This window comes from Bubalus kerabau, chromosome 4 (assembly GCF_029407905.1).
Source record: "Bubalus kerabau isolate K-KA32 ecotype Philippines breed swamp buffalo chromosome 4, PCC_UOA_SB_1v2, whole genome shotgun sequence".
Lineage (NCBI taxonomy): Eukaryota > Metazoa > Chordata > Mammalia > Artiodactyla > Bovidae > Bubalus > Bubalus kerabau.
Genome location: NC_073627.1, coordinates 106,965,758 through 106,978,880, shown reverse-complemented (window position 1 = coordinate 106,978,880; position 13,123 = coordinate 106,965,758). Strand labels below are relative to the sequence as shown.

The 13,123-nt window shown below is 41.0% G+C and overlaps 2 protein-coding genes across 2 annotated transcripts in view; both read right to left on the bottom strand.

Moving 5' to 3' along the window:
• LOC129650941 (histone-arginine methyltransferase CARM1-like) overlaps positions 1–13,123 on the bottom strand; it is a 124,566-nt gene that overhangs the window by 29,809 nt on the left and 81,634 nt on the right. The window contains 1 exon segment of the mRNA XM_055579708.1: positions 12,269–12,394. Within this exon segment, the coding sequence (XP_055435683.1) occupies positions 12,269–12,394 (126 nt within the window).
• PUM3 (pumilio RNA binding family member 3) overlaps positions 1–13,123 on the bottom strand; it is a 141,912-nt gene that overhangs the window by 127,671 nt on the left and 1,118 nt on the right. The gene's annotated exons all lie outside the window — the stretch shown is intronic.

Sequence of the window (13,123 nt, the reverse complement as noted above, 5' to 3'; positions counted from 1 at the left end):
GGTATTTGCTACCTGGTGGTGATCAGCTCCGAAATGCACTTTTGCATTAGTTCTGCCTCCTTCCTTGCCTCACTCTGGTGTCTCCTCATTCTTGTTTCACTGGGACTGCATCAGTTCAGTGGCTAAGTCTGTCTGACATTTCATGACCCCATGGACTGCAAAACTCCAGGCTTCCCTGTCCATCACGAACTCCCGGAATTTGCTCAAAATCATGTCCATCAAGTTGGTGACGGCATCCTGTGTCATCCCCTTCTCCTCTGCATACATTAATAAAATAGCTTATGAGCTTTGCCTAAGACCCTGATTCCTGAGGAACTCAAGGTAAGACAATTAATATGGTTGGGATGGTCCCTGAATGTAGACCCTCAAGATGGAATTACTGGTAGATTGAGATCCACTGCACTGTTGCTCAATGCTTCCAGGCTAATGGCCCCTCATTGCTGTCCAGCTGGTAACTCCAGCACAGAATGAGCATTAAGTATATTCCTACTCCAAGAGGAGATAACTTATACAACAAAACGTTGCAGAAGCTGGTTAATATTTTCTGCTAAGAACCATGGAAATAGGTTCTGGAGTGGATTTTTAAGGGTGCTGGATTGGGGATTTGGAGGGCAGCATATGTCAGGGTAGTTTAGTCACTCAGTCACGTCTGGCTTGTTGCAACCCCATGGACTGCAGCACGCCAGGCTTCCTTGTCCATCACCAACTCCTGGAGTTTACTCAAACTCATGTCCATCAGTCAGTGATGCCTACCAACCATCTCATCCTCTATCATCCCCTTCTCCTCCCACCTTCAATCTCTCCCAGCATCAGGGTCTTTTCCAATGAGCCAGTTCTTCATATCAGGTGGCCAAAGTATTGGAGTTTCAGCTTCTGCATCAGTCCTTCCAATGAATATTCAGGACTGATTTCCTTTAGGATGGACTGGTTTCATCTCCTTGCAATCCAAGGGACTCTCAAGAGTCTTTTCCAACACCACAGTTCAAAAGCACTAATTCTTCAGCGCTCAGCTTTCTTTATGGTCTGATTCTCACATCCATATATGACTACTGGAAAAACCATAGCTTTGACTAGACGGACCTTTGTCAACAAAGTAATGTCTCTGCTTTTTAATATGCTGTCTAGTTTGGCCTAAATTTTCTTCTAAGGAGCAAGCATCTTTTAATTTCATGGCTGCAGTCACCATCTGCAGTGATTTTGGAGCCCCCAAAAATAAACTCTCTCACGTTTCCCCATCTATCTGCCATGAAGTTATGGGAACATATGCCATGATCTTAGCTTTTTGAATGTTGAGTTTTAGGCCAGCATTTTCACTCTCCTCTTTTACTTTCATCAAGAGGCTCTTTAGTTCTTCTTCACTTTCTGCCATAAGGGTGGTATCATCTGCATATCTAAGGTCATTGATATTTCTTCCAGCAATCTTGATTCCAGCTTGTGCTTCCTCCAGCCCAGCATTTCATAGGATGCACTCTGCATAGAAGTTAAATAAGTAGGGTGACAATACATAGCCTTGATGGACTCCTTTACCAATTTGGAACTAGTCTGTTGTTCCATGTCCAGTTCTAACTGTTGCTTCTTGACCTGCATACAGATTTCTCAGGGGCAGGTAAAGTGGTCTGGTATATCCTTCTCTTGAAGAATTTTCCATAGTTTGTAGTGATCCACACAGTCAAAGGCTTTGGCATAATCAATAAAACAGAAGTAAATGTTTTCCTGGTATTGTCTTGCTTTTACAATGATCCAACAGATGTTGGCAATTTGATCTCTGGTTCCTCTGCCTTTTCTAAAACCAGCTTGAATATCTGGAAGTTCATGGTTCATGTACAGTTGAAGCCTGGCTTGGAGAATTTTGAGCATCACTTTGCTAGCATGTGAAATGAGTGCAATTGTGCAGTAATTTGAACATTCCTTTACATTGCCTTTCTTTGGGATTGGAAAGAAAACTGACCTTTTCCAATCCTGTGGCCACTGCTGAGTTTTCCAAATTTGCTGGCATATTGAGTGCAGCACTTTCATAGCATCGTCTTTTAGGATTTGAAACAGCTCAGCTGGAATTTCATCACATCTACTAGCTTTGTTCATAGTGATGCTTCCTAAGGCTCACTTGGCTTCTCATTCCAGGATATCTGCCTGTAGGTGAGTGATGACACTATCATGGTTATCTGGGTCATGGAGATCTTTGTTGTATAGTTCTTCTATGTATTCTTGCCACCTCTTCTTAATATCTTCTGCTTCTGTTAGGTCCACACCATGCTTTGTTGTGTTCATCTGAGAGGATAACAGGCAGGAAGGCCAGGGGTCTCCAAACGGAGAGAATAGGCTACAAGTGCCAGACATTCTTTATCTCTCTCTTAAGAGGCAGGAGGAAACAAACTAGTGTTATGTTTTTTCCCCTTCTCTATACAAATTTAAAAAGAGGTTTCTCTTAAAATTCTGTGTTGCCATAAGGACACCTGGTTCCACCTGAACTTTTCTCAAACCTTGAGCCAACCAATGCATTTTTCTTATGGAAATGTTTGTCTTAAGCTATGTTAATATGCTATGTATTTACCCCAGACTCTGTTTTCAAGACAGTTCTGCCTAAAGGCTCAGGCTCAGAACCAACTTGACAAACCAGTACATTATACTCATACATTGTTCTCCTAATCTAAATTAATGAAACTATATATTTGTATGGGAATCTGCCTTTCTTCAAGATTCAGGTCAATCATTTTATGGCCAGGGATGGCTCACCTGGTGCCAAGGTTATCTCAAAATGCATCTTGTGGGTGAGGGGCCTGGTGCTATTCTCTGAGTTTTGAGACATTTCCTTTCTTTAATTCACAGACTGCTAGTAGCTGTATAACATCCAGCTAAAGACAAGCAGGGGAACACTCTTTCTGCCCTCTTCTGATGTCTATGTCAGAAGCTTTCTCTATCTCACTTATACTTTAATAAAACTTTATTACACGAAAGCTCTGAGTGATCAAGCCTCCTCACTGGCCCCGTATTGAATTCCTCTCCTCTGGAGGCCAAGAATCCCAGCATCTTTCATGGCTCAGCAACAACCTTTCACATCTTTGCATGAAATGCTCCCTTGGTATTTCTAATTTTCTTGAAGAGATCTCTAGTCTTTCCCATTCTATTGTTTTCCTCTATTTCTTTGCATTGATCACTGAGAAAGGCTTTCTTATCTCTCCTTTTTATTCTTTGGAACTCTGCATTCAAATGGGTATATCTTTCCTTTTCTCCTTTGCCTTTAGCTTCTCTTCTTTTCTCAGCTATTAGTAAGGCCTCCTCTGACAACCATTTTGCCTTTTTGCATTTCTTTCTCTTGGGGATGGTCTTGTTCCCTGCCTCCTGTACAATGTCACAAACCTCTGTCCATAGTTCTTAAGGCACTCTATCAGGTCTAATCCCTTGAATCTATTTGTCACTTTCACCGTATACTTGTAAGGAATTTGATTTAGGTCACACCTGAATGGTCTAGTGGTTTTCCCTACTTTCTTCAATTTAAGTCTAAATTTTGCAATAAGGAGTTCATGATCTGAGCCACAGTCAGCTCCTGGTCTTGTTTTTGCTGACTGTATAGAGCTTCTCCATCTTTGGCTGCAAAGAATATAATCAATTTGATTTTGGTATTGCCCATCTGGTTATGTCCATGTGTAGAGTCTTCTCTTGTATTGTTGAAAGAGGGTATTTGTTATGACCAGTGTGTTTTCTTGGCAAAACTCTGTTAGCCTTTGCCCTGCTTCATTTTGTACTCCAAAGCCAAATTTGCCTGTTACTCCAGGTATCGCTTGACTTTCTACTTCTGCATTACAGTCCCCTATGATAAAAAGGACATCTTTTTGGGGTGTTAGTTCTAGAAGGTCTTGTAGGTCTTATTGACAAGGCACTCCCAGGATTCAACATTCTAGTAGATACCATTATTAAGTCTCCTGGGATGTCATTGAGAAGAACTGTCAACATGATGGCCTGTAGTTATTGAGATGGAGATTCCAGAATCTCTGCAGCATAATTTTTTGAATTTATTTTTTAATTGGAGGAAAACTGCTTTATAATGTATTCATTGTAGCATAGCATTGAAGAAGAGGTCTAAAGGCTCAGAGAGGTGGAAAAGCTAGATGGATTTACTGTGGAAGACCTAAGAATGTTCCACCTAACTTTTCTCAGGCAAAGTCCAGGAAACTCTCATTTCATAAAGATAATACAAAACAAACCAGGAGAGAGCAGAGGCATTTTTGAGACATTTAAGGTAGCCATTCTTAGGACATAAAGGACAGTGACACGGCATGTGGCCATTAAACCGTGGTCTTAATCAGCACCACCTAGATAGAATTTCAGAATGTAAGAATCAAGAAAGCAGTAATTAACCATCATAGGCAAGAATGACATAATTACTGTGTTGGACAGCAAGACTAGAGTGACAGTCAGGGAACCCTGATCCAGAGACATCTGTGCTGGTTGCTAAGAGATCCTAGTGTTATCAGAGAGGTGAAATAGATGCAGAATCACTAGGACAGTACCCAAACTCTAATAACAACAACATAAAATTTGTTATCTTATGAGTAGGATGATGTCAATTGTCACAATGGAGATTTGATCCCTCATCCAGTTTCCAGATCTGGTTTCTGGATCCAGTGACCACTGGCCCATGACTGAAGTGGGAACTCGGTCGCCTGAGGGAGGAATCTGGAGTGCCATCACAGGAACATATAGGAAACAATTCCCAAATCTTCTCTGTGGAAAAGCAACTGTGTTGGAGAAAGGAGAATATCTAGATTTGTTTGAGGAATGTGAGGTAAGAAGTCACATTGATATGGGAAATTTTAGAATATCTCTGGTTAGTAACTGCTTATGAAGGTAGCAGAGGAAGGTCTGACCAAGTCTACTGCACATGGTGTCCAATGAGTTCATCCCTACCCTGTGGTAATTATCTCAGTGCCTGAATGTACAACTGGGAGAGAAATACTCAGCACCTGGTAAAGCCCTCACACTGGCCTGTAAAGAAAGGGCTATGACAGTAGTATAAGGAGAGGACCCATCCCTAAACTGAAACTCCCTGTTCCCCAGGTAGATAGCACTGATATCTTTAATTTATAAATATGGGAACTTGCCTGGTGGTCCAGTGGCAAAGACTGCGCTCCCAATGCAGGGGGGCCAGGTTCAATCCCTGGTCAGGGAACTAGATCCCACATGCTGCAACTAAAGACTTCACATGCTGCAACTAAGACCCGACACACCAAATAAATAGACACATAAATATAAAAATTTTTATAAATATATTGCATCTAAGAGAAGTTAGATTAACTTGGTTAAGTGTTTACAGTTAGAAATGGACAGAACCAAGAATCAAATGCAGTTGAATCTGGCTCCAGAGTCTGATTTATCTATTAATAGTTTTAACTACTGCCTACTTGCCTGTGTCCATGGACAGAGGAGCCTGGCAGGCTGCAGTCCACAGGGTCGCCAAGATTCAGATGACTGAGGGATTCAGCATGCGCGGATACACTTGCCCACACTTATATATTCTATAACTGCAATAAATACAACAAGGTAAACAAGCGCCATCTCAAACTTCTTGAGAATATCTGGTTACTCCTCTTAATTGTTCCTATATATATTTTTTTCCTCACATATTTATTTACAAGAATCCATTAAAATTTGTATTTAAAGACCTTGGGTTGCACCGACTGAACCAATTATTTTCAGTAATGTCAGTAGTACCTATCATATAAAGAAGTTTTACAGATGAGAATAATGATTGTTCATGACTGAGCCTTACTCTGAAGAGATATTTTTCAGTCTTAATTAATAAGGGCAAAAAAATCTTAGTCAAGTGAGAAAAGAAAATTATTAATTTTGTAGGTGACTGCTACTAACATCAGAATGTAGTAATCTTGTCTATTTACAGAAAATACCATGACTCTTTATTTAAAAACAGTAAAGTTATATGCATACTGCATATTTAAATTAAAATGAATTTAGAGTTAAATGCATATTTGAAAGAAGGTTAAGTGAAAAAAGTAAAATACAAAAGAAGAAGGAAGTGAATACCAAAGTTAGGGTGGGGAAGCCTTTTTTCAAATAAAGGAAAAGAAAGAAATTGTAAAAGAAAATATTGGGAGATTTACATACATAAACGTTTCTAACTTCTTTTGTGATAAAAACCACCACAAAGAATATTACAAAGTGAAGTGAAAAGTCTGAAGAAAATACAACAAAGTCTTAATATCCAAAGTGCTGAAGAACTCGTCACCTGTGGTTTGTTGTTCACTTGAGCACTAGAGAAGCAAAGCATCTTCCAGAACTAGGCCCTCAAGGTCATACACCTGACTGGTCATAGAGCTGAGTCTAGAATCCAGGCTCAACTAAAAAAAAAAACAAAAGTCTTAATATCCTTAATATATAAGGAATTCTTATAAATAATGCATTTGTCTTCTAGTTAGCCAAAATGTACTGAACAATTATGATGAGCTACGTCAATTTTCATTTCAATCCCAAAAAACGGCAATGCTGAAGAATGTTCAAACTACCCTATAGTTGCACTCATTTTTCATGTTAGTAAGGCTATGCTCAAAATCCTTCAAGCTAGGCTTCAGTAGTACGTGAACGGAGAACTTACAAGCTGGGTTTAGAAAAGGCAGAGGAACCAGACATCAAATTGGCAACATTTGTTGGATGGTAGAGAAAGCAAAGGAATTCCAGAAAAGTACCTACTTCTGCCTCATTGACTATGCAAAAGCCTATGACTGTGTGTATCAAAACAAATTGTGGGAAACTCTTAAACAGCTGGGGCTACCAGACCACCTTACCTGAGAAACCTGTATGCAGGACAAGAAGCAACAGTTAGAACCAGACATGGAACAACCAGCTGGTTCAAAATTGGGAAAGAAGTACAACAGGCTGTATAAACATTGCTGGACATCCAAGGTCTAAGGTTCTGGGGAGAAGTCTGGCCTGGAGTTCTAATTATGAGACTTGTCAACATAAAGACAGTATTTACTGCCAAGAGCCTAAATGAGATCATTAAGAAAGTGAGCACAGAGAGAAAACAGAAGACATTTAAGAACTAACCTGGAGTCAATCTAACAAGGAAGATTTGAGTCAGGAGGAAGAGTCAGCAAAGGAGACTTGGTGCCAATAAAGAAGGAGGGAAATCGGGCTTAGGATCCAGAAGTGAAGAATCAAAGGTGTCGAGTGTTGTTGATATTAAGTCAGTTGAGGACTGATGATGAATTGTATCTGGTGATCTTATTTACTTAGTCTGTTAATTATTCCTCAATCTCTCAGCTCACTCCCGTAGAACAAACACAGACTCACTGCTTACACCCACCTCCTTCTCTCAGCCAGCATTTCCACTTTCTTTGCCTCTTCTAATGGAAACTGAAAATCATGCAAGCTTTCACTACCTGTTCCTTGGATCCACGCAAGAAAGGACCCGCACACTAGCAATCTAAAGCAGAAACTTCCTTATACAGGGAGGGGAAGTAGAAGCAGAGTGAAGGCTATGAATTTTGATAACTATATATTAAAAAACTGTGTGTGTCTGTTGACTGAAAATAAAACCACTCAAATGTACTAGCTATCAAAGAAATACAGATTAAAAATAAATTGGCCACCATTTTTTTGCAAATCAAATTGGCATTTAACAAAACATAGCCCGTATGGGCAAGACTCAGCAGACATTCTCATATACCACTGGTGGAAGTGTTAATTGGTGAAACTTCTCTACATGGCAATTTGGCAACATATAAGAATAATTTTTTTAAAGTTCATTCTTCACATCTTTTGGTCCAGTGATTCTTCTTTTAGCTATTTATTGTAAGGTAATAATCAGAATGCACAAGATTTCTATAATAGGATAGTCACTTCATTGCTGCTTCCTATAGAATTTAGGATATAGAAGCCTATAAAATTCTATATTCTTGTGGAATATAGGAACAATACCTTAGTGGTGTTTCCTAATAGAAGGAATAGAATTAAAATGGCAGTAGTAGTGGTTTAGTCGCTAAGTCATGTTCATCTCTTTTGCGATGCCATGGATTGTAGCCTGCAAGTCTCCTCTGTCCATTGGATTTCCCAGGCAAAAATACTGGAATGGGTAGCCATTTCCTTTTCCAGGGGAGCTTCCTGACCCAGGGATCAAACCCAGGTCTCCTGCATTGCAAGTGGATTCTTCACCAACTGAGCCCTAGGAAGCTCACAGGGTTAAAGGAGTAATTAAATAATTTAATATCTGACACTGGAGCTTAAGTCAATAAATTATGAGACAGCCACAAAAGAAATAACCTGTAGCAACATAAAAGAGATGAGAATATGTCAATAAGGCACTGATCAAGTTTTTAAAAGTGCTATAAAGTGTATTTATGGTATTCTAATTTTATAAAGAAAAAGAAAAATGAGAATGATATCAACTAAAATCTTAGTGGTAATTATTTCCATACATGCTTGAGATTATAGGAGTTTCTACTTATTCAGAAATATTTTCTGGGGGCCTACCATGTGACAGAATTCCAGCTCTTTCAGTGCTTATGTTCTATGCAGAGGGATACAGACAATAAACAATAATAAACAAATGAATGATGTATCTTTTAGGAAGTTGCAAGCACTGCGGGGGAGAACAATGAGCAGGCCAGGTGTGATTGGGAGTGGTGTGGCTGCCGCTTTAAATACAGTGGTCAGGGCAGGTCCTATTGAGAAAGTGGCATTTAACAAAGACATGTGGTGAAGGAATTAGCCATGTGACTTCAGAGGGAAAAGTATCCCAGAGGAGGGTCAGCACATGCGAGGCCATAAGAAGGGAGTGAGTTGGGTATGCCTAAGGATGGGAAGGGAAGCCTGGGTGGCTGGAGCACAGTGGACACAACAGTCGGGAGTGAGGAACCAGATTAGGTAGCACCTACTGGAAGGCTGTGAGGATGTTGGGATAGACAGGTGAAGAGCTGCTACAATAACGGAGATGAGAGATGGCACGGGTGGGATCAAGAGGAATCAGTGCACATAGGGGGACTGGTCAGAGTCTCCCTTGGACAGCATGGCACAGGGGTTGTTGGCACACCCCCTCTTGGCACAGCTGAGACTCCTTGGTTAAATTTACAGTCAGCCCTCTGCATCTGTGGTTTCATAGCTGCGGATTCATATGTAGAACTACAGAATGTATTTATTGAAAACCACATATAAGTGGACACGCACAGTTCAAACATGACTTCTTCAAAGGTCAAATGTTTTAAAAAGTAAAACCAACATAATTTACTGATGGTTTAGGCATAGAGGACAAAGAAATAAGGCCTTCAAGATTTTGGACCTGAATTATTAGGAAGATAAAGTTGTCAGCAATTGAGGTGGGGAGACTGTGGGTAGAGCAGGTGTGGGCATGAGTGGGTAAGGTCAGGAGTTACATTTTGCACATGATGAGATATCCAAGAGGCACTTGCTGTGGAAAAGTACCGGGTTCACAGGACAAGTCTGAGTTGGGGAGATACACGGGGAAACCATGAGCATAGAGATGGTATGTGAACTGTAAGAATCATCAAGGGAATTCTGTGGACAGAGAAGATGTCTAAAGACTGCATGCTGGGGCAATCCCAACATTAAGAGGTTGAGGAAACAAGTAATGACCTGAGAAAGACTGGCTGAGAAAGGGAGCACAGAAGCAGAAGAAAAAAATCAAAAGAATGGGGGGCAAGGGTGCTCTGCTGATGACCTAGAGAGCTGGGATGCAGTGGTGGGAAAGAGGCTCCATAAGGAGGGGATATATGCATTTTTAGGGCTGACCACAGTGTTGTACAGCAGAGACCAACACAACATTGTAAAGCAATTATCCTCCAATTAAAAATAAATTAAAAAAAGAATGCGGGGCAAATATGTGTCTCAAATGCTGCTCAAATGCTGGTAGTTACATAAGTTGAGAAGCGATAAATGACCACAGGATTTAGCAATGTGGAGGTCAGGGCACTGGCCACCTTGGAAAAAATGTTATAGGTAGAACGTTTGGAGAGAAATCAAAGTGGGGGCCAAGGGATGTGACTAGAGACCAGGGAACACAGACAGCTCTTCTGAAGGAACTTCACTGCAATAAGATCAGTGGTGGCTGACGGGGAAGTGAGGTATAAAAAAAAACCTGTTTTTTCCTGATGGAATGAATAGCAGAATGTTTGCAGGTTTGATGGGGAGACAGCCATGATTGTTAATACTGTCCAGATATTAATAAGTAACATGGCAGAAGATGGTATGGTTGGGAGGTCACATAAGAAGTGCCTGGACAATTAACCTCCCCTACAAGTCTGGAATACTCTGTCACCTGAAACTCCTATCTCTCCAACCTTTGCATTTAAAATAGAAATATTTCGGGTCTACATGACCCTAAATAGGGTCTACCCAATTATGCTACCCCTAACCACACACATACTCATACACTAAGAGGCCATTCATCCCCATTGGAAAGTCTGGCTTGTAGTTTCAAAATTACAGATTAAGCAGACTCCATAGTAAGAAAGCCAATTTTGTGAGAAAAAACTGGGGATAAAGAAAAATCATAACTCTCTGATTTCACTCCTCACAGAACTCTACATAACCCAGGAAAACAAAGCATCTCCTATTTGCTTCTCCTGCACCAGAAGATGGCATTACCAAGAGAAAGTCCTGGAAATCAACTTTGGATATCTCTACTGGACAGCTCTGCATACTTCAGCCAGAACTCAAAGGTTGTATTTTAGCATGCATCCTAATCCACGTGTCGGCACACACCTGTGCTCCTTCCTACACACACCTATCATTTGCACTCATATGGTGTCTGTTCTGTTTCTCCCTCCCATGGGTCCAACACCATCATTCTCCTCTTCTCCTTCTAAAAACCAATCTCAAGAAAGAAAGGCAGAAGGAGGACTTCCCTGTGGTCCAGTGGTTGGGAATCTGCCTGCCGATGCAGGAGACATGGGTTTGATCCCTGGACCAGGAAAACCCTACATTCCACAGAGCAACTAAACCCTTGCATCAGAACTCCTGAGCCTGCTCTAGAGACCATCCACTGCAATAAGAGAAAGCGTGCGCACAGCAACAGACACAGTGCAGCCAAAAATAAATACGTAAAAAAAAAGGCAGAAGGAATAGTGACTTAAGATGGTCAAACTGTCAGGGGTTTTATGTTAGCTTTCATTTTACAAATGGAGAAATCAAGTGTGGAGGGTGACATGAATTGCCCCAAAGTCACCAGCTAATTAGTAGGGAAGCTCCAAATTTTTTTGATCAACTCCTTTACACCAAGGTATATAGATTGTACTATTATATATATATATATATATAGTACAATATATATATTGTACAAAGGCATGTACTTGCAGAAGCCATAGTTTTGGGCCAAAGGAATGGATGGAGGAAGTGGAAAGAGGAAATGGTAGGCAGGGGAGGATGATATTAACTTTAGCATTTAGTTCAGTCGTTCAGTCGTGTCTGACTCTTTGCGAACCCATGAATTGCAGCACGCCAGGCCTCCCTGTCCATCACCAACTCCCGGAGTTCACTCAAACTCACGCCCATCAAGTTGGTGATGCTATCCAGCCATCTCATCCTCTGTTGTCCCCTTCTCCTCCTGCCCCCAATTCCTCCCAGCATCAGAGTCTTTTCCAATGAGTCAACTCTTGTGGCCAAAGTACTGGAGTTTCAGCTTTAGCATCATTCCTTCCAAAGAACACCCAGGACTAATCACCTTTAGAATGGACTGGTTGGATCTCCTTGCAGTCCAAGGGACTCTCAAAAGTCTTCTTCAGCACCACAGTTCAAAAGCATCAATTCTTCGGTGCTCAGCTTTCTTTACAGTCCAATTCTTAGGGCAGTATTTTGTCTATTTTGGGGGCTTCTCTCATGGCTCAGATGGTAAAAAATCTGCCTACAATGAAGGTGACCCAGATTCAATCCCTGGGTTAGCAAGATTCCCTGGAGAAGGGAATGGCTACCTACTCCAGCATTCTTGCCTGGAGAAGTCCAAGGACAAAGAAGCCTGGTGGGCTACAGTCCATGGGGTCTCAAAGAGTCAGACATGACTAAGCAACTAACACTTTCACTTCTATTTCAGTAATTCTCAACAAGGGGTGATTTTGCCTTCCAAGGGGATGTTTGGCAACATCTGGAGACATTTTTGGTTGGCACACTAGTGGGAAGGTGCCTTTGGCATCCAGTAATACATGCCAAGAAAGCTGCTAAACTTCTTACAGTGCCCAGGTCAGTCCCTGCCCCCAATTTATGACCCACTGTGCCAACAGTGTAGTTTACTCTGAAAGGAGTTTACTCTGAAAAGGAGGAGAAGAGAGAAAAGAACATTACCAAAAGTTGGCTCTGGAGAGGTGTTCCATGTACAGCTGCTCATCAGAAAAGGGGGCCAAGTGGATGTCACTGAACGTTGGAAACATCATTCCTATTGAGTAAAAGACAACAGGCTCAAAGTTGACTCCTACTGCCTTCTGATTGAAGATGCTCACTTGCCATGCAACCGGTTCCATTCTTTCATTCTGTCTCAGTTATCATGCAACAGGTGAATGTGTAAAGCTGCCTCAAAGCAGTGATAAGAAAACTAGGCAGCAGATTTGGAGAGGATATAAGAGAGTCTCATAGCAAGTCACAAAGCTATGCTGTAATGAAAGCTTAGAGTCTCAGGTGAGGCCTTTAAGCTGGCTGACTGGCCTTTTCAGCTATTGGCTTTTTCCTTTCTCCATGCCTGGGGCTTAGAAATCTGGGCATTTCCTTCCTTCATTTATTTATTTACTCTTTTCATTTGTGTTTATTTAAACACAGTTCTCAAAACATTTGCATGAAACTGGACCTCCTTTGGTAAGCAAAGGGGACCTGAATATTTTAAAAATGAACAAAGTCTTCAGATCATCCACAACACAGGTATAGTGCTCCCTTCTTTTTTCTCAAACTCTGAAGCACCCAGTTCTTCCATATAGTGTTAAAGCTAGAAGATCAAGAGCACATGTGTGGTGGAACGTATTCATCACTTGCTGATAACTAGTTGAAAGACCATTATCCCCTTGTAACAGCTTTAAGAAATAGCTTTCTGAAGGCATACATGGTGTAACTCATTCCCTGCTGTATATAATACAGATTACACAAAGGCTGACAGATTCACATTTGTATAAGCATT